Here is a 19,778-nt window from a genome sequence, read left to right as displayed (position 1 = left end):
TAATTCTAACATAATTCACTTCTGGAAATTTAAGAATGTTTTCCTTCATTAGTTGATTAATGTGTATAATATAAGTTAACTGTACTTTGTTGCCACTGGGTAGCTAGAATATTTATTTAGTTATATTTCCACAGTAAAAAAAGTAAAAAAGAGTGACTAGAACTTTGTCAATAGAAAGGAAAAAATGTAAAGAGTAGCAAGATTGGCCTTGCACAGAATGATTCATCAGGCAAAGTTATTTAGCAAAGAAAATTGAAGATAACACAAAATATACTTAACATTCATAAATATAGCTTTGTAATACCACATATTTTAATCTACTCAAAAAATAAGCTTTCAAGAAGGATCATAAGAACTCATTACGCTTCCAATGCGGTTCATATTATGATGAAGTATGATTCAAAAATCCTTAATATCTTACCTGGTATAAGAAGAAATAGCCTGCAGTTTCACAGGTATATGAGGCATCTCCTGGAACCCCTAGACTCTTTTGCAATCGTTTGACTTCTTCTAAAAGTTCTATTCTTCGAGCCAGGACATAATTAACTCTTCCATACCTAGACATTTCAATTAGGCAAAATGGCAAAACTGTAATAAAGAAACTTTGAGGTAAACAATCAGCAAAATTCAAGAAAATCATAATAGCAATTGCCAAAGAAAGGGGGAAAAAAACCTAGAAGATATGCCTTCTATTTAACTTTTGGTGATAGTTCCTGGGTTACTTTACACAAAAGCTACTTAGCGAATACTCTATGGACCAGCGCTGATCCACAAGGGTGTACTGGTTTATGAGGAACGAAAACCAACTACATCACTAAATACATCATTTATTCAGATCTGAATCTTTTTTCTCATAATAACACACTTTCACAAAGAAGAAAACTGGACAGTGCATTCTGGTGTTAGTTGATTTTATCACAGACCAAGAACATGTAAGTTCACAGATTGGCTGCTTCAAACAAAGTATTTTACACTATTATAAAAGTAGATTCGATCTAAAGGCTTTGAAAAGTAATTTTTAAATATATTTCATTATCTGTGTCATTTACAAATCCCAATACATAGCTTGGCACCCTAACCTAGAAGGTTTATAATGTTTGCTGAACGAGTAAGAAAACTGAAGTTTAGAGAATACTTTGTCCAAAAACACACAGTTAAGGAAGAAAGTAGTAGAACCATAATTAGATTCCAAATTCTATGCACGTTCTTTCCACAACAAAACAGGGTCTCCTACAACCCTTTGATGCTTAAAATAAGACTAAAATAATTTAATCACGTTCTTTCCACAATAACAAAGGGTCTCCTACAACCCTTTTGATGCTTAAAATAAGACTAAAATAATTTAATCAGTCACTGTTGTTCACATGTTTAAAGACTCAACAAAAGAAGAAGTCACGTTTCTAGCTGTTCTGTAGTTCAGAGATTCATATTTGAGGTATCAAGGGATGATTAAGAATTAAAAAAGAGATATAAAACATGATACATGTTTTGAAGAATTTTTCAACTTGGAAGGATATAAACATTACGGCAGATACCTTTTTTTCTGAACACTTTGTTAATGTGAAAAACAATTAGAAATGCTTATAAAGACTCGGTTAATAAAATGCCAAAATTCTTGTGACATAATGTTAAACTTAAAAAGCAATATACCTGCCAGGCATGGTGGCTAACCTGTAATCCCAGTTTGGGAGGCTGAGGCAGGCAGATCACTTGAGGTCCAGAGTTTGAGACCAGCCTGGCCAACATGACAAAACCCCATCTCTACTAAAAATACAAAAATTAGACAGGTGTGGTGGCAGGTGCCTGTAATCCCAGCTACTTGGGAGGCTGAGGCATGAGGATCACTTGAACCCCGGAGGCAGAGATTGCAGTGAGCTGAGATCACACCACTGCACTCCAGCTTGGGTGACAGAGTGAGACTCCATCTCAAAACAAAACAAAACAAAAAAGGAATATACAGTACAATTAAACTCTATGTACTATCTGCTCAATTAGTACATTATTACACTTAAAAGATAAAGACTATTAATTATTTTTAAAAAGCAACTTAAAAATTAAAAATAACAGCATTACAGAAAAAGACTAGCAAAAGTTGTTTTAGGATAGTGTAATTACGGATAACCATTTCTTCTCTACAACTTCACCAGATTTTACAACTTTTTCTTCAGGGAAAGTGATGTTACTTTTATTGTGAAACAATAGTCATGATTTTTCTTTGTAATTGTAAAACAGAAAGAATACATCCAATCAAATATGCAAACTAACAAGATCTAGGTTATGTGTCAGAAGAAATAAGTATACTTTTTCTAAGAAATCTGGTGGTACCTGAAATCATCATAAAAATTCTACCCCTGTTCTAATATTATTTAAAAACTACAAATTCTACTTCAATATAATTGTAATTATAGTCAGACATTCTATTATCACCTTCATGTTCACTGAATTCCGAGTTACTAGATTTTAGAATCTAACCTCCCTTTGTAAGTTGGCTTTAAAATGAGGAAGTACTTATGGGATGAATTCAGAAGTATCACTGGCTGATCCGAAATTAAGAATACAGAGCCCTGTTGGGCGCAGTGGCTCATGCCTATAATCTCAGCACTTTGGAAGGCTAAGGTGGGCAGATTATGAGGTCAAGAGATTGCGAACATCCTGGCCTCTATTAAAAATACAAAAGTTAGCTGGGCATGGTGGCATGTTCCTGTAATCCCAGCTACTTGGAAGGCTGAGGCAGGAGGATCGCTTGAACCCGGGAGGTAGAGGTTGCAGTGAGCAGAGATGGCGCCATTGCACTCAAGCCTGGGCAACAAGAGCAAAACTCCATCTCAAAAAAAAAAAAGTATTACGGGTGAAGGATAAGTTTTAATAATACATGTAATCTGCATGTCAGTGATTTGCATGTAAACAGTACTCCTTCAAAGTATTTAAAGATTAAAAAAAAAAGAATATAGAACCCTAAATAACTTATGGCATGTTGTTCTTTGACCTTTGCAACACTCAGTGACTTTGTAGAAGCTAAAAAGTCACTGTGTAATATGAGAACTCAAAATAGATGGACGTAATAATTTAAAACTCTTTTAATGTCTGTAGTCAATTAGTCAAAGATCATGTTTAACAGACAAAGGCTGCATTAAATATGTCCACCTGTTAATTGTGCTTATTATCTAAAACTGGACTTTGAAAATGGATTTAAATATAAATGAAACATTATAAAGCAACTTTTAAGGAAAAAAATTAAAATACTAATGGCAGAAGAAATCCGACTTACAAAGTTTTAGTCAATTTACAGTAGGTAATATCAAACATAAAGTCCAGCCAAACTAGCAATAAGTATCTGAAGTTATAATCCCAAAGCTTGTATTATCATTAATTTATGTTTCTTTTCTTTTTGAGAAGGAGTCTTGCTCTGTCACCAGGCTGGAGCGTAGCGGTGTGATCTCAGCTCACTGCAACCTCTGCCTCCCAGGTTCAAGTAATTCTGCTGCCTCAGCCTCCCATAATTTGTATTTCAATAAATAAATTAACCTCTTGACTGATACCTAAAATACAGGCAAATTAAATGTCTGAATAAGATGTGAAAAGAAATCATTTACAGTTATACAGTTTTGAACTGGCAACATTAAAAATTACCTCAAGAAATAGCAAAAGGCAATCTGCAGTTTTAAAAAGATTAACAAGATATTTTCATTAAAATAATTGTATATTTGGGCCGGGCACGGTGGCTCAAGCCTGTAATCCCAGCACTTTGGGAGGCCGAGGCGGGTGGATCATGAGGTCAAGAGATCGAGACCATCCTGGTCAATATGGTGAAACCCCGTCTCTACTAAAAATACAAAAAATTAGCTGGGCGTGGTGGCGCGTGCCTGTAATCCCAGCTACTCAGGAGGCTGAGGCAGGAGAATTGCCTGAACCCAGGAGGCTGAGGTTGCGGTGAGCCGAGATTGCGCCATTGCACTCCAGCCTGGGTAACAAGAGCGGAACACGGTCTAAAAAAAAAAAAAAAAAAAAAAAAAAAAAAAAAAAAATTGTGTATTTGAAGACAAAATGGCATAACTATATAAAATGGGAACTGAGGGACATCATGACCAGATTTCTAGGTCAACATATGATCTTAGTAAGTTATATTAAAAACTTTCAGAATTAAGTTTGAGTATTCCTTTTTTTTTTTTTTTTTTTTTTTAGACGGAGTTTCGCTCTCGTTACCCAGGCTGGACTGCAATGGCACGATCTCGGCTCACCGCAACCTCTGCCTCCTGGGCTCAGGCAATTCTCCTGTCTCAGCCTCCTAAGTAGCTGGGATTACAGGCATGCGCCACCACGCCCAGCTAGTTTTTTGTATTTTTAGTAGAGACGGGGTTTCACCATGTTGACCAGGATGGTCTCGATCTCTTGACCTCGTGATCCACCCGCCTTGGCCTCCCAAAGTGCTGGGATTACAGGCTTGAGCCACCGCGCCCAGCCTTCATTCCTCTTTTCTTCTGGTATTTCTTTAGTAAAAGAAATGAAGAGGAAATAAAAAATCCTTTTTTACACTGTTATTCACTCCCATTTGCTCACCTGCTGAAATCTTTCTCCGTCTCCAGCTCTTCTTCTCCATGACCAAGACGCAGTAGGTGGCGCTCATCAATGTCTAATGCCATGATTTTCTCAAACAACTGGTTTAGGGCCTAGAGAATAAAGCAAGAAGGGTGATGGTGTGTTTTAAAGAATCAGCAGGCACCTTTAAACACAGCAAAAACTAACATTTAAAAAGAATCAAAGTTGAAACAGAGAAGAAAATCGCCCTTATACTAGGCCACTTATAATACAATCAAATAGTATTTGTATCGATTTCTGATACTGCCTTCTACATATATTTGGCTGTACGAATAACTAGAAACCATAAAACTACCCTTACCCATTAAACATTAGCTTTAATTTATGAAAGGAGAAAGGCAGTGGCTCAGATGCTATTTCTTCCAAGTTGTAACTATTCCTAAAATAAACAACCATACTGAGTTTCATTTCATTCAACAGCATTTCCTTGGTTGCAGAGAACTGGAAAAGTTTTTCCAGTTGGAGAAAGACAAGAAGGCAGTGAGTGTGTAGGTAGAATACATTAAGAAGACCACAGGGTGGAAACATAAATTGTTATCTTTCAAATCTTAGTCTGGAAGTCTAATGTTGTCTATATAATAAAGAAAAGAGCACTCATTTATTGCAAACTATTCTGATGGAGGTCATTTAAAAGTCACTATTTTCTATCTATGAAATGTTCATAATTAGGGTTCCCTTGAACCCTAGTATTCATTATATGAACCTCAAAGGCAAAAGTTTCATAGTATGGAGAGACTCACTAATAAAGTTATTATTTTAAAATGAGCCCCCATTCAAACATCTCTCCTCATTTATCACTAGTCCAATCCTGCCTGAGAAGTCAACATCCAGTCTTATAAACACCTAGGCTATATAACATAGGTACAGATATCCTTTACCATCAAAATTCTAGCAATTTGAGCTCTGAAACTGAAGAGATTTAACACAAATTTTCAGAAAAATCCCCCACTATCCACACCCTTGATACTCATCATCCAAAACTCAGGACCCAACAAAGGAGATTATATGGTGTTACTCATTATCCAAATCTTCACTATTTAAACTCAAGAAGCACATAGATTTAGAGTAAAAGTAAAAATAAAAAATGAAAACCCCACAAACTTGCACACTACAATCTCAGAAAAAATTACATTATTCCATTGTGAATTAAAGCGATTTTGGAGAACTACTTGAATTATACATGCAAATGAAGATCTGGCAAACAAAACAGTTAACTGAAGGAAAACCATCAATTTGATGGGCATCAAGGGAAATGATCTGAATTTCAAAAAAACAAGGCAGGTGTTTAGCAAGCCTTGAATTATGTGTCTACTTTTGCAAATTAATCTTTTCAATGATTGTGCTATACAAATCAATCATAAAGTAGAAGGTAACTGTAGAAAGTCATATCAAGGTATGACAAAACAGTAAAAATACGTTAAAACAACACATGAATTATTCTCTGTTCATTCTAAGAATTTACAATAGGCATAGTACAGAATAAATTTTACTAAACAGAAGAAAAACATTCTTTTCATCATTTGTTTCTTTTATCAAGACAAAGTCCAAACTGACCCCCTTTCAACCCCCACAAATTCAGTATATTGGATGTATCACATACATTATTATATAATTATACATATTACATATATCCAGTATACTAAATAAGTTTATTACTTATAAACTTCAAAATATGGAAAAATATGACAGGCAAATGAACTAAAAAGTATTATTTTTAAAACTTTACAAATTAAAAGTTAATGATCACTCATATAACTGATATTTGGGATTCCAAAAACCCAATGCTTCTTTGTATACCAACTCTTTTTTTTTTTTTAACAGTCCAGAAGTCTTTTTTTTTTTTTTTTTTTTTTAACACCTATTATACCATGAATTCATAGGGAATAGGTTCCAGCAGCTCAGGCTCCTTCCCATTGGTTCTCACAAAGTGTGCGTCTCTGGGTGGAGCAGGCTGGCGCTTCAGTTGGACCCAGGTACCTTTCTCTTTGGCTTCTTTCTTTTTCTGATCATTTTCCTTCACATGTTTTAGGAAGCTATCTCGGCTCTTAAGAGTGCTTGATGTGCTCAATACGCACATTGATTCTCTTGGCAAGAATCTTGCCCTTAACTTGTTTGTTTACAACAATGCCAACAGCATGCTGGGTAACACTGTAGACCCTTCCAGTTTTGCCCTGATAACATTTGTGGGGCATTCCTTTTTGAACAGTACCCATTCCCTTGAAGTCTACAATATCACCTTTCTTATAGATTGGCATATACGTGGCCAAAGAACAACTCCATGTTTTCTAAAAGGCCTAGAGAACATGTACCGAGTGCCTCTCCTCTTTCCCTTTGTGTTCGTCATTTTGGCGAATTACTGGAAGATGGCAGTTCCGGCCAAAAGGAAAAAAGCTGTATACCAACTCTTTTTAAGACTGGTCAACTGAAGTCACCACTCTGAGAAAAAACTTTCAGAGGTTTCGACTACAATGCAAATTTCAAAATGTGCTTCAGGGTGTTCTCAGAGTTGCCTGTCTGATTTTATATCTCATAAATGTTACTTGTTCTTCCCTCTTTTCTTACAGCTTCAGAATGACTAACGTAGCATACAGTCCGCTCATGTAATATTAGGTATACATTTCACATGGATTTGAAATTTAATCCAGTATCAGTACAGTTTAGACCTCAGTCTTTCAGTAATATACATTCTACTAAATGAAGAAAAAATGCTCCTAGTAAGGGTTAATGCTCATAATCTCAAAGTAAAAGTTCTAATTTAGCACAGAAGCAAAAAAAAAAAAAAAAATCGCAATTTAATTTAATCAAATATCTAACAATATATTAAAATATGCTTAGCTTTTTCACATTATTAACCTCTCCAGTAGAAATAAAAGATTGGTTTTATGTATCCCTCAATGTAGTCTCATTATAAGCAGTGATAATCCAAGAATAGCTCAACAGCAAATACTATTCAGAAACTCCTCAACTGAACAACGGGGTTACATTCCAATAAACCTATCATAAGTTGAAAATATCCTAAGTTGAAAATACATTTAACACACCTAACCTACTGAACACCATAGCTTAACCTAGCCTACATAAAACATGCTCAGAACACATATATTAGCCTATACCTGGGCAAAATCATCTAACACAATATGCCTGTTTTATAGTGAAATGTTGACCATCTCATATAATTTATTGAATACCAAAATAAGAGTGAAAAACAGAATAGTTGTATGGGTACTTGAAGTACAATTTCTGCTGAATTCATATTGCTTTCACACATCATAAAGTCAAATATTATAGGTGAGAATAAGTCAAACTGTAAGTCAGGGACCATCTGTACCAATTAGTCTTTCCTGATATTCTGTGGTACCTATGATTAGACTTCAATACAAGGAAAAATCATCTATCAATACATTCATTTCATGAATCCCCTGCTTCTTCTTTACCTCCCCCTCAACCCCTAAGCTACACAACTGCACATGTGCACATACACACATGCCTGCACGCGCGCACGCGCGCACACACACACACACACACACACACACACAGTCATTTACCTGATTGGAATGAGTAACAATTAGAGTTCTCTGTTCTGGGAAATTGTGGTAGATGTTGGATATGATCTGAACGGCCACATCTGTTTTTCCTGTACCAGGTGGGCCCACAACCTAAAAAGAAAATGAATACATAGCAAACTACTAAATTATCACATACTGTTAGAAACTGTGAAGTACAGAACTGAAAGATAAAATTAACAACTTCAGGAGGGGCCCAATAACAGAATGAACAGGATAGAGCAAAAGTTGGTGAACTTGGAGACAGATCAGTAAACTACACAACCTGAGTAACAGAAAAACACTGAAAAAAAATTAGAGACGCGTGAATCTACAGAACAGCGTTAAAACATTTAACACTCACGTCAACAAATTCTAAGAAGAAGAGGAAAAAGAGTATGGCATAGAAAAAATTTTCAAAAAATTATGGCTGAAAATTTCCTAAATATGGCAAAATACATAAATCTACAGATTCAAGCAGCTCAGTGAACCCCAAGAGAATAACCCTAAAGAAATCCAAGCCAGGCGCGGTGGCTCACGCCTGTAATCCCAACACTTTGGGAGGCCGAGGCGGGTGGATCATGAGGTCAAGAGATCAAGATCATCCTGGTCAACATGGTGAAACTCCGTCTCTACTAAAAGTACAAAAAATTAGCTGGGCATGCTGGTGCGTGCCTGCAATCCCAGCTACTCAGGAGGCTGAGGCAGGAGAATTGCCTGAACCCAGGAGGTTGCGGTGAGCCGAGACCATGCCATTGCACTCCAGCCTGGGTAACAAGAGCAAAACTCCATCTTAAAAAAAAAAAAAAAATCCAAGCCCAGATACACCACAACTGAATGGTTAAAAACAAAAAGCAAAGAAAAAAAATCCTCATAGCGGGGGCTGGGCGCGGTGGCTCAAGCCTGTAATCCCAGCACTTTGGGAGGCCGAGGCGGGTGGATCACGAGGTCAAGAGATCGAGACCATCCAGGTCAACATGGTGAAACCCCATCTCTACTAAAAATACAAAAAATTAGCTGGGCACGGTGGCTCGTGCCTGCAATCCCAGCTACTCAGGAGGCTGAGGAAGGAGAATTGCCTGAACCCAGGAGGCGGAGGTTGTGGTGAGCCGAGATCGTGCCATTGCACTCCAGCCTGGGTAACAAGAGCGAAACTCCGTCTCAAAAAAAAAAAAAAATCCTCATAGTAATCAGAGAAAAATGATACACTACATATAACAAAAAGATGTTTATAATGACTTTGGATTTGTTATCAGAAAACATGGAAGTCAGAAAGAAGTGTAGCAACATTTTAAGTGCTAAAACAAAGAACTAGCAACCCACAATTCTATGTCCAGGTAAAGTATCTTTTGAGAAGGTGTATTAGAGACATTATTCCATGAAGAAAAATAAAACTAACTCATATCTAGTAGACATGTTATAAAAAGTGGTTTTTAAAAAAAAAAAAAAAAGTTCTTCAGACAGAAAGAAAATGCCACCAGAAGACACTTCAAATATTTAGAATGAAGAATAAATGGCAAATACAATAAAAGGCTATTTTTTCCTCTAGAGTTCTTTAAAATACATATGCAATTGAAAGCAAAAATTCTAATACTACCCGATAGTATCTTAATGTATTTAGATGTAACACGCAAAGCAACTACAATATAAAAGGGGAAGGGAGGCAAAGGAATCTGTATGGGAGTAACTATTTGCCATTAAACCTGAGGTGACAAAATACTGATTGTAAGTAGGCTATGAAAAGTATATTGCAAATCCCTAGAATAGCCACTAAGAAAACACTACACCCAGAATATAATAAAATATAATAAAAGTATGATAGGCCAGGCGCAGTGGCTCACACCTGCATTCTCAGCACTTTAGGAGGCTGAGGCAGCAAATCACTTGAGACCAGGAGTTCAAGACCAGCCTGGCCAACATGGTGAAACACCATTCTCTACTCAAAATACAAAAAAATCAGCTGGCCATGGAGGTGTACATCTGTAATACCAGCTACTTGGGTGGCTGAGGCACAAGAATCACTTGAACTGGGAAAGCAGAGGTTGCAGTGAGCTAAGATGACGCCACTACACCTCAGCCTGAGAAGTGAGACTGTCTCAAAAAAAAAAAAAACAACAATAAATAAAAACATAATATTGAAAGCTATTCAAATAACACAACAGAAGGCAGGAAAGGGGAAATGGAAGAATACAAAATAAAGGGAACAAATAGAAAGTAAATAAAAAATGATGGGACTAAATCCAAACATGTCAATTAATTTGCATTAAATGTGAATAGTCTAAACACACAAGCTGAAAGACAGAGACTCTCAGAATGGATAAAGCAACTTCAGAGCAAAAAAAAAAAACTTCCAGCAATGAAGACAGACATTATATAATACTAAATGGGGCCAATTTACCAAGACAACGTAACAACCCTAAAGGTATAAAGCACTCAATCCATGAAGCTTCAGAATACATTAAGCAAAAACTAACAAAACTAAAGGAGAAACAGAAGAATTTATAATTATAATGGGAGATTTCAACAGTCTGCTTTCAGTAATCCACAAAACAACAGACAGAAAATCAGCAATGATAGAGAAAAATTAAATAAGATCAATGAAATAAATCAAATTGACATTTATAGGACAATCCATTCCCAAACAACAGAATACACGTTCTTTTCAAGTGAACACGAAATAGTCACCAAGGGATAGTATATGGTGGGCCATAAAACAAATTTTAAGAAATTTAAAAAGCAAAAACCAAAAAATTAAAATCATACAATATGTTCTCTGACCATAATGGACTTTGACCAGAAATCAATTAACTGGAAGATAACAAGTAAACCTCCAAATACTTAGAAATCAAACACACTTCTAAATCAGTTGACAGCAGACATTTTCTGTAAAGAGCAAAAGAGGAAGCATTTTCGGCTTTGCAGGCTAAGAAATTCCTGTTGCAAGTAATTACCTCTGCCATTGTAGCACAAAAGTGGCCATAGGCAATACAGAAACAAGTGGATGACAGATTTGCTAATTACCCTGATTTGATCATTACACAATGTATACAGTCATCAAAACATCACATCATACTCCACAAATATGTACAATCATGTCAATTAAAAATGAAACAAAACTTTATGCCAGGCAAGGTGGCTCACACCTGTAATCCCAGTACTTTGGGAGGCTGAGGTGGGCAGATGACCTGAGGTCAGGTGTTCGAGAGCAGCCTGACAAACATGAAGAAATCCCATCTCTACTAAAAATACGAAATTAGCTGTGCATGGTGGCACATGCCTGTAATCCCACCTATTCGGGAGGCTGAGGCGGGAGAATCACTCAAACCCAGAAGGCAGAGGCTGCAGTAAGTGGAGATCGCGCCATTGCACTCCAGCCTGGGCAACCACAGCGAAACTCCATCTCAAATAAAATAAAACAAAAATAAATAAAACTTTTTTTGATAAGAAAAAATGGGCACAGTCATGTTCTAATAAAACTTTATAAACACTGAAATGAGCAGCAAGATCTCTAAATACATAAGAACCTACACTTACTTATCAATACTTAAATTCAGCTGGGTTGCTGTCCTTCAAATAGAACACATTCTAAATTCTGTTACTTCTAAATCTATGTTAAAAATGGGTGCGGATGGGTGTGGTGGCTCACACCTGTAATCCCAGCACTTTGGGAGGCTGAGGCAGGTGGATCACCTGAGGCTTGGAGTTCAAGACCAGACTGGCCAACATGGTGAAACCCTGTCTCTACTAAAAATACAAAAAATTAAATTGGCACAAGGGGTGGGGGCCTGTGATCTCAGCTTCTCGAGAAATTGAGGCAAAAGAATCACTTGAACCTGGGAGGTGGAGGTGCAGTGAGTTGAGATCACACCACTACACTCCAGCCTGGGCAACAAGAGCAAAACTGTCTCAGGGGTAGAGTGGATGGACAAAAAATAGGTTTAACAATTCTCTTACCATAGTCAGTCCAGGCTGCATTCCAGCACGGATGGCTTCTATCTGTGTATGAGTGAACTGAATTGTATTACTGCAAAAAGAGTAAATAAAAAGTTGGTTCGGATAAATGACACATAGTGTAATACGAATTTAGACAACAATGACCAGTGGTCTAAGTATCTGCTCTGTATTTACTCCAGTTCTCTTCAATCTCTTCTGAACGACTCCCTTCACCTCTACCCCTCAACACAGACAATTAAAATGGAATCACAGTTATTTTTCAATATTTAACCCATCCGAGACCTCATATAGAGTGCCAAAGTTCTAGTTCCCATTCTAATGCTAAATATAATGCCGATTTACTAGTTATGGCACACATGCATTAGGATTACTGCTATATGTAACACAGAGTCAAGAAGTTAGAACGCTTTGCTCAAATTAAGGTAGCTCTCTAAAACTTACTTCTCATAGTGCCTGAAAATGTTTCTTTTTGAAAGATTATGACTACAGGATGGCCTAAAATTCAGTTATTGAGCTGAATGACAGAACAGAAAGAGAGAGGGTTCCGAAACGGAAGTTTTACGGAGTTTTAAAAGAAACAGAAAATTTAAAAACATTCTGAATTCAGTTGAAATAGCAAACTATTATTCCTTATTACAATTAGAATAAGCAGTAAAATTACCGTTTGGGTTGATTGTAAGGATAAGGACCCCTATTAGGAATAACATGGGGCTCAACAATTAAGGTTTTTGCCTCCTCAGTGTCTTCATCTTCCACATCTGCATCTTTCCTTTTCTTCCCTTTTCCACTTCTTACTGGAAAAGTTATCCTACAATACCAAAACTTTTGTTCATTTTTACAATTAACAAGGATTTACTGAGTGCCTATCTGGTACATGACATTGTATGCAGGATAATCAGAGGAATAAGAAACATTTCTGGCTTAAAGGAACTCACTATCTTTATGCAAACTCTGAAAACGGTAGAGTTACAAGCACTAACATGGGTGTTAAGAGTTTTCAGATTTTAAAAAGTTACCCACTTAACAGGGAATTAAGGGAGAATTTAAAGAAACATTAAATACTATGTCAGCTGCACTGGAAAGTGTTTTATTCATTGTCCTTCATTTAATCAGAAACAATTTCATGGAAGAGATGGTATCTAAGATGAGTCTCAAAGAATTTAGACCAGGCGTCCCCAAACTATGGCCCACGGGCCGCCCCCTGAGGCCATTTATCCGGCTCCCTGCCGCACTTCAGGACAGGGCACCTCTTTCATTGGTGGCCAGTGAGAGGAGCACAGTATGTGGTGGCCCTCCAACGGTCTGAGGGACAGTGAACTGGCCCCCTGTGTAAAAAGTTTGGGGACACCTGATTTAGACATTCAAAGACGGGAAGAAAAGATATTCCTGGAAAGAAGCAACAGTAGTGGCCAACTACAAGTGGCCTATTTTGCCTGAGCATAGGGTAGAGAAAAATAGGTTGAAGAGACAGGAGTCTTGTTACGACAGGAGCCTTGTTATGGCATCTCTAGAACATGAAGCATTTAAGGTAGAGGGTCATAACCTGGGGTTAGGAGGTAACTCCCCACAGATACCTCAGCAAAGTCAATGAACTCCCTAAAATTGAACTGCAAAATTAATTTTCTATGTGTACTTTCTCCAGTCTTCTTTCACATTCTAAAAAAATAGATTAACACCAAAAAATGCTAAGAGCCAGAGAGGCTAAGAGGTCAGCACTTATTTTGGTAAGAAATAGGAACAATCAGCTTTTTAGCCAGGCAGTGAATAGCTCTAGCAGTAAACCATGTAATGGATTCAAGTGAAGTGAGACAGGGATGAATGAATTTGCTATGATAAAGACTGCTGAGGATCTAAAGAGGAAGTGGCAAATGAAAAAACTAACCTCAAGGCAAAATCTCTGAGATATAGCAGGAGTTTTACGGGTGTAAAAAGATTTTTAAAAAGCTGAGATTTCAAGACGGAGGAGTAGAAAAACGTCTTTGCCATAAATAGGATTAGCAAAGTATGGAGGAAAACTAGGTTTGGGTGTATAAAGGATATGTTTATTTAACATGTAGAATTAGTTATTATTTTGAGATAGAGTCTCACTGTCCCCCAGGCTAGAGTGCAGTGGTGTGATCATAGCTTACTGCAGCCTTACTCTCCTGAGCTCACGTGATCCTCCCACCTCAGCTTCCTGAGTAGCTGGGCCTGTAGGCACACACCAAATCTTGCTAATTTTTTTTTTTAAATAGACATGAGGTCTCAGTTGCCCAGGCTGGTCTACAATTCCTGGCCTCAAGCAATCCTCCCAACTTTGCCTCCCAAAGTATTGGGATTACAAGCATGAGCCACCACACCTGGCCTAGAATTATTATACATACACACACACACACACACACACACATACACACACACACACACACACACTTAACAATCAATTGAAAGCTGTGTGTTTTCTAATTTCTAGCTAAGAAAGTAATCTGTAGGCTACCACCCATAGGTATACTCAGTGCCTTACCACTAATCCATATGAAGGAATTCAGGGAATAACAACCAATTATTTCAGGTACTTTGTTCTATGTTCACTTAATTTTTAGGACCAGAACTAATTTAACATTAAATATGACTATGTTTTAAGTATTTATTTTATTTATTTAGAGAAGGAGTCTTCCTCTGTCACCCAGGCTGGAGTGCAGTGGCACAATCATAGCTTATTGCAGCCTTAAACTCCTGGATTCAAGCAATCCTCCTGCCTCAGCCTCCTAAGTTGCTGAAATTACAGGTGTGTGCCATCATGCTCAGCTACTTTTTGAATTTTTTTAGAGATGGCGTCTCGCCATGTTGCCCAGGCTGGTTTCGAATTCCTGGCCTCAAGCAGTCCTGCCTTAGCCTCCTGAGTCTCTGGGATTACATGCATGAGCCACTGTGCCTAGCTATATACAAATTTGAACATTCCAGATTTGTGAAAGCAAGCAAAGTTAAAAGAAAAAAAGATTTTTTTTTTCCCTAAAAACAAAGTTCAACATCACATGGCTGTATTAGTTGGGAGACACAGTACTGACTATGCATAAATACAATGACATTTAGTCAAATGCTATAAATATATTTATACATTTCTCTTCAGACAATAAGCATTTATTGATCCCTTATTAGGCATTAGGCTACTTTTACTGTGGTCTTAAAACAGCTTCTGCACTTAGAAATAGATTCAAGCATAATAAAGTTATCCCAGCGATTATTTGGTGAAGGTAGGAACTGCTAAAACAAAATCCATAGTACAACTTGAAAGTTCATTGAAGGAAAGAAAGAAACAAACAAAAAAACACAATCTAAAAATAGTACTCAAAACTCACTTTAGCTAACAATCCTGATGCCAAAACACACTGACTACAGAATGCTGGAAAGGAACATACCCAGTTCTGACTTTACCTGAAAGGGGGTATTTGTAGAGCAGGGTCTTCCACAGTTACTTTAACATTATGACCAGGGAAGCTGGCTTTTAAATGCTCAATGGAGAGAAATGTATCATTGAAATCAAGGGTGGCAATCTGATTGGGCATTTTTGAGTAATGTGCGCTACTTGGGTCCCCATAACCTAAAATGATATCATGCAGCCAGTCAGGTACCACACAATCAGTATTCATCAGGTTCCGAATAGTTTCCAGCACAGCCTGTCAATAAAAGGACAGAAAAGGATGGTGTCAATAAGACATCTCAAACATTTGCACTTACTGGAATGCAAAGCCGGCTGTACTAATCCAGAATTCCCAAGTGTTTCAGAGCAAGAAGCTATTTTCCGCTGGCTGACAGGTGCTTGGCTAGACTGAATCAACAGCTATATTTTCAGCTGATACTGTACACTGGGTTAAACAAAAGACCAAACTTAGCAAGAACACTTTATCCGTTAAGAGTTCACTTAGACAGAATGGCATAAATTAATTTACCATTTGACTCCTATTGAGTAGGATGAAAACCAGACTCAGGTCGACACAGCAGTAAGAAAACAATCTAGAACAAAGCTTTAAAGAAAATACTTCCTCTCAGAAACTCCTGGAGTTTTTTCTCTTTATATTCCATAGTTCTCTAAAAATCACGCACAACCAGAAGTACATTAATGTATGCTTCAACTGTGATGAAATGTCATAATTTAAAAATGTTAAAATTAGCACTGTGAGAAGAAACTAAAAAGTGAGCAAAATGATAAAAATAAAGAAAATATCAATTATATTTCAGAAGGAAAGAATCGGGACTATAATAAAAGGTCATTGTAGTAGATAACATATATGCTGTCAAAGGTAATTACAAAAAGCCAAGGCAAATCTTAGACTTTCCAAAAATCATTTCAACAAAGTGATCTATCTCACATAAAGAAATCTAGAGGCTAGGCTATTAATTTCAATGAATAAAATAACCAAACTGACAATTTTTAAATCATAAGTGCTATACAACTTTTGAAAATGATAAGACAGTATATGTTAATCACACCCTTAATCACACTGCCTTGTTTTTACACTTGTCACTACCTGAAATTCTCTCGTTCAGGTACTTGGTTATTTGTTTTATCCCTACTATCCCTAATACCATTTGTTTAAATCCTACCAAAATACAATTCTCACAAAAGTAGGGATCTAGGAACAGTTTAAATATGGAACGAGTGAATGAAGGAATACCCAAATGAGTATATTCACATAACATTAATGAATAAGATCAGAGCTCTGCCTTCTAAGGAAATTACAGTTTTAGTAGCAAGATAAAATATGTCTTAACTATAACACAAAGCAGCAGAATGTGGTACATAGTAAAGAATGTTACAAAATACAATGGGAACACAGTTCACAGTAAATGAGAGAGATGGATGCAGGGGCTACTTAACATTAGGAAAGGTTTCATGAAGGAAAATGGCATTTTTATTGAACTCAAGTAAAAGATTTGTGATGGAGCTTTGATTTACTTCATCAAGAATAGAAAGTCAAAGAAATGTTCTGAGAAGGAGAGTAAAGTGATCAGTGTCACATAGTAGGAGGGAATATATGGAAAACAGGTGACTGGCTATGAGGAGACTCAAGGGTAGACAGAGAGGAGGCTTCTGTAACTGTCTAGACAAAAAATAAAGTATCCAGATGAGGACAGCTTGTACAAACTGGAAAAGAGAAAAGGCAATAAATGAGAGACGCTACACAGGCACATAATGAAACACCAAAAACACATAAACAGCAGTTTTTTCCTAAACATAGGCAAGTTAATCATTCTCCTTCTTTCTTGGATCAGAAACTAAATGCCTCCTTTGAACTTTCAGGATGCTTTTATCTAGAGCCCTTTTTTTTTTTTTGAGACAAAGTTTCGCTGTTGTTACTCAGGCAGGAGTGCAATGGCGCAATCTTGGCTCACTGCAACCTCCGCCTCCTGGGTTCAAGCAATTCTCCTGCCTCAGCCTCCTGAGTAGCTGGGATTGCAGGCACGCACCACCATGCCCAGCTAATTTTTAGTATTTTTTTTTTCGTAGAGACGGGGTTTCACCATGTTGATCAGGATGGTCTTGATCTCTTGACCTCATGATCCACCCGCCTCGGCCTCCCAAAGTGCTGGGATTACAGGCTTGAGCCACTGCGCCCGGCCTATCTAGAGCCTTTTTATGGCATTGGGCACCTTCTAACTGTTAATGGTATGTATTTGTCTATATTTCTTACTTCTCTAATGGTATCAGCTGTGTCTGATTCATCTACATAAGATTCATCTCAGCACAGTATCAGACTTACAGCAGGTACTAAATAAAACAGTCAAATGAATATAAGAAAGGATTTTTTCACTTTTCAGTAAAGTAACTGAGATTTACTTACTGAAAACTGACCAACTGTGACAGTCATAGGAAACTTGGAAATTCTTAGATTTCTCCAACCTTCATTCCCTCAATAAATGTTTATTAAGAACATACTATATAACAGGTACAGTTCTACGTGCTAAGGATACACAGGCAAACAAAACAAAGATCCTGCCCTCATAAACCTGCTTCTTCATTGCTTTCTAATGAAGAATTCAGATATTTAAAAAATGTATAATCATCCGTTATGATAACGGCTGTGGGGAAAAATAAAGAGCTTACGGTAGAGAATCATGAGATGCTACTTTAGGTAAGGTTGCCAGGGAAGGCTTCTCTTAGGAGGTGACATTGAAACAGAGTTGCCCATGTCAGGTGAGGAAAGGAGCCATGTAAATACCTGGAGATAACTGTCTAGGTATAAGGAACACCATGTGAAAAGTCTTGGGTTATTTTAAAAAACAGCAAAAAAGGCAGTGTGACTGACATAGAGTGAATACGGAAAAACTGTTAGAAAATGATGTTGGAGAGGTGGCCAAAAGACAGATAATGATAGGGCCTTTTGGATTATGGTAAGACCTTTCTAATGTGATAGGAAGCCATTAAAGAATATTAAATGGGGGTATCAAGGTAAACTTCACATTTTAAAAGGATTATTTGGCCATTATGTGGATATGTGTAAGGGGAGGAACAGATAAGAAAGGAGGCAGGAATATAAGAGATAAAGGTGTCTTGGACATGGCATCAGCAGAGGTGATGAGCTGACTTACTGATGGATCAGAGGGAGAGTATGAGACAAGAAGAAATCAGGGATATCTCCATTTGTGTACAACACCCGGGGAAGTTGAAAAGTCTTCTTTTTTTCAATCACAACAAAAGGGTTACATAAAAGTAATAAAATGATAAGAATGTCAAAGAAGTACTGCACTTTGGGAGAAAGAGAAAAGAAAGGCACTCTTTCTGTAAAAGCTACATATTATCAAATGCTAGAACTGTTCAATGTTTAAATTTTATAATATAGTTTCAAATAATGGTTTTTAAAAACTATCCTTTACTAAAACTCCTCTCCCCACAATTATTCTAAGAGTAAAATTTTGAGCCACCACACCTCTTTTTCCGACTAATTAGTAAAATAAAAATATATCATATAGTACTTCAGAGCCTTAAGGTTCCATATCTTTATTTTTAAAGTGACTTGAAAGTACAACTACTTTTGATTGAAAAAAGAAGCCCCAGTAAACAAGTAAGCAAGTTTTCTTCACCTCATCATAGGGCACTGAGTACCTAACATACCAAGAGCGAAAAAGGAGGTGGACCTTTAGCATAACACCTGGATTCATCTATATTTTAAGTTTTTAACTCCTCAAAAGACAAAATAGATTTAACAAATGGATTTCCTTAAACTTTTATATTTCATCAACATTAAAAGTTTAAGAGGACTGCTTATAATAAAAATATAAGTAGTAATTATTTTTTCAACAAATCTTCCTCTAACCAACTATCTTTGTATTTATGTCATAAAAGTCACTTAAATTATCACATAGTACTTTTAGTTACATAGCACCCAAATTACCTTAAAGTTATTTTCCTTTGGTTTTCTTCTCATTATTATATTAAAAGTTTCATACACATCCTCTGCTCCATTTTGTATAGTATTGGTCATATCTTGTTGATACTGGTTTGGATCCAAAAACACTCTAAATGTCCTTGACTCTCCTCTAAGATTGGGTCTGGGTTCAGGTCCTGGGGAATTTGAAAAAGTTTGTTAAATAAAATATATATTTTTCAAATACATAATTTCTTGTTTAGAAATGATGAGTAAATGGTTCTGGCTTAACTCCAATCATTCTTCCCAAATTAGAATGCCCTCCACTCACCCACTTCAAATT

The 19,778-nt window shown here is 36.8% G+C and overlaps 1 protein-coding gene across 1 annotated transcript in view; it reads right to left on the bottom strand.

Annotated features, from left to right (window-relative positions):
• The window catches only part of AQR (aquarius intron-binding spliceosomal factor), a 129,073-nt gene that overhangs the window by 37,631 nt on the left and 71,664 nt on the right, over positions 1–19,778 (bottom strand). The window contains exons 19-25 of the mRNA XM_003935747.4: positions 19,463–19,632; positions 15,504–15,745; positions 12,754–12,900; positions 12,093–12,162; positions 8,142–8,252; positions 4,558–4,667; positions 422–557 (exon numbers count right to left, since the gene is read on the bottom strand). Of these exons, the coding sequence (XP_003935796.1) occupies positions 422–557; positions 4,558–4,667; positions 8,142–8,252; positions 12,093–12,162; positions 12,754–12,900; positions 15,504–15,745; positions 19,463–19,632 (986 nt within the window). The remainder of the gene's footprint in view (positions 1–421; positions 558–4,557; positions 4,668–8,141; positions 8,253–12,092; positions 12,163–12,753; positions 12,901–15,503; positions 15,746–19,462; positions 19,633–19,778) is intronic.

The sequence above is a fragment of the Saimiri boliviensis genome, chromosome 2, assembly GCF_048565385.1.
Source record: "Saimiri boliviensis isolate mSaiBol1 chromosome 2, mSaiBol1.pri, whole genome shotgun sequence".
Classification (NCBI taxonomy): Eukaryota; Metazoa; Chordata; class Mammalia; order Primates; family Cebidae; genus Saimiri; species Saimiri boliviensis.
This window is presented reverse-complemented; position numbering and strand designations above follow the sequence as displayed.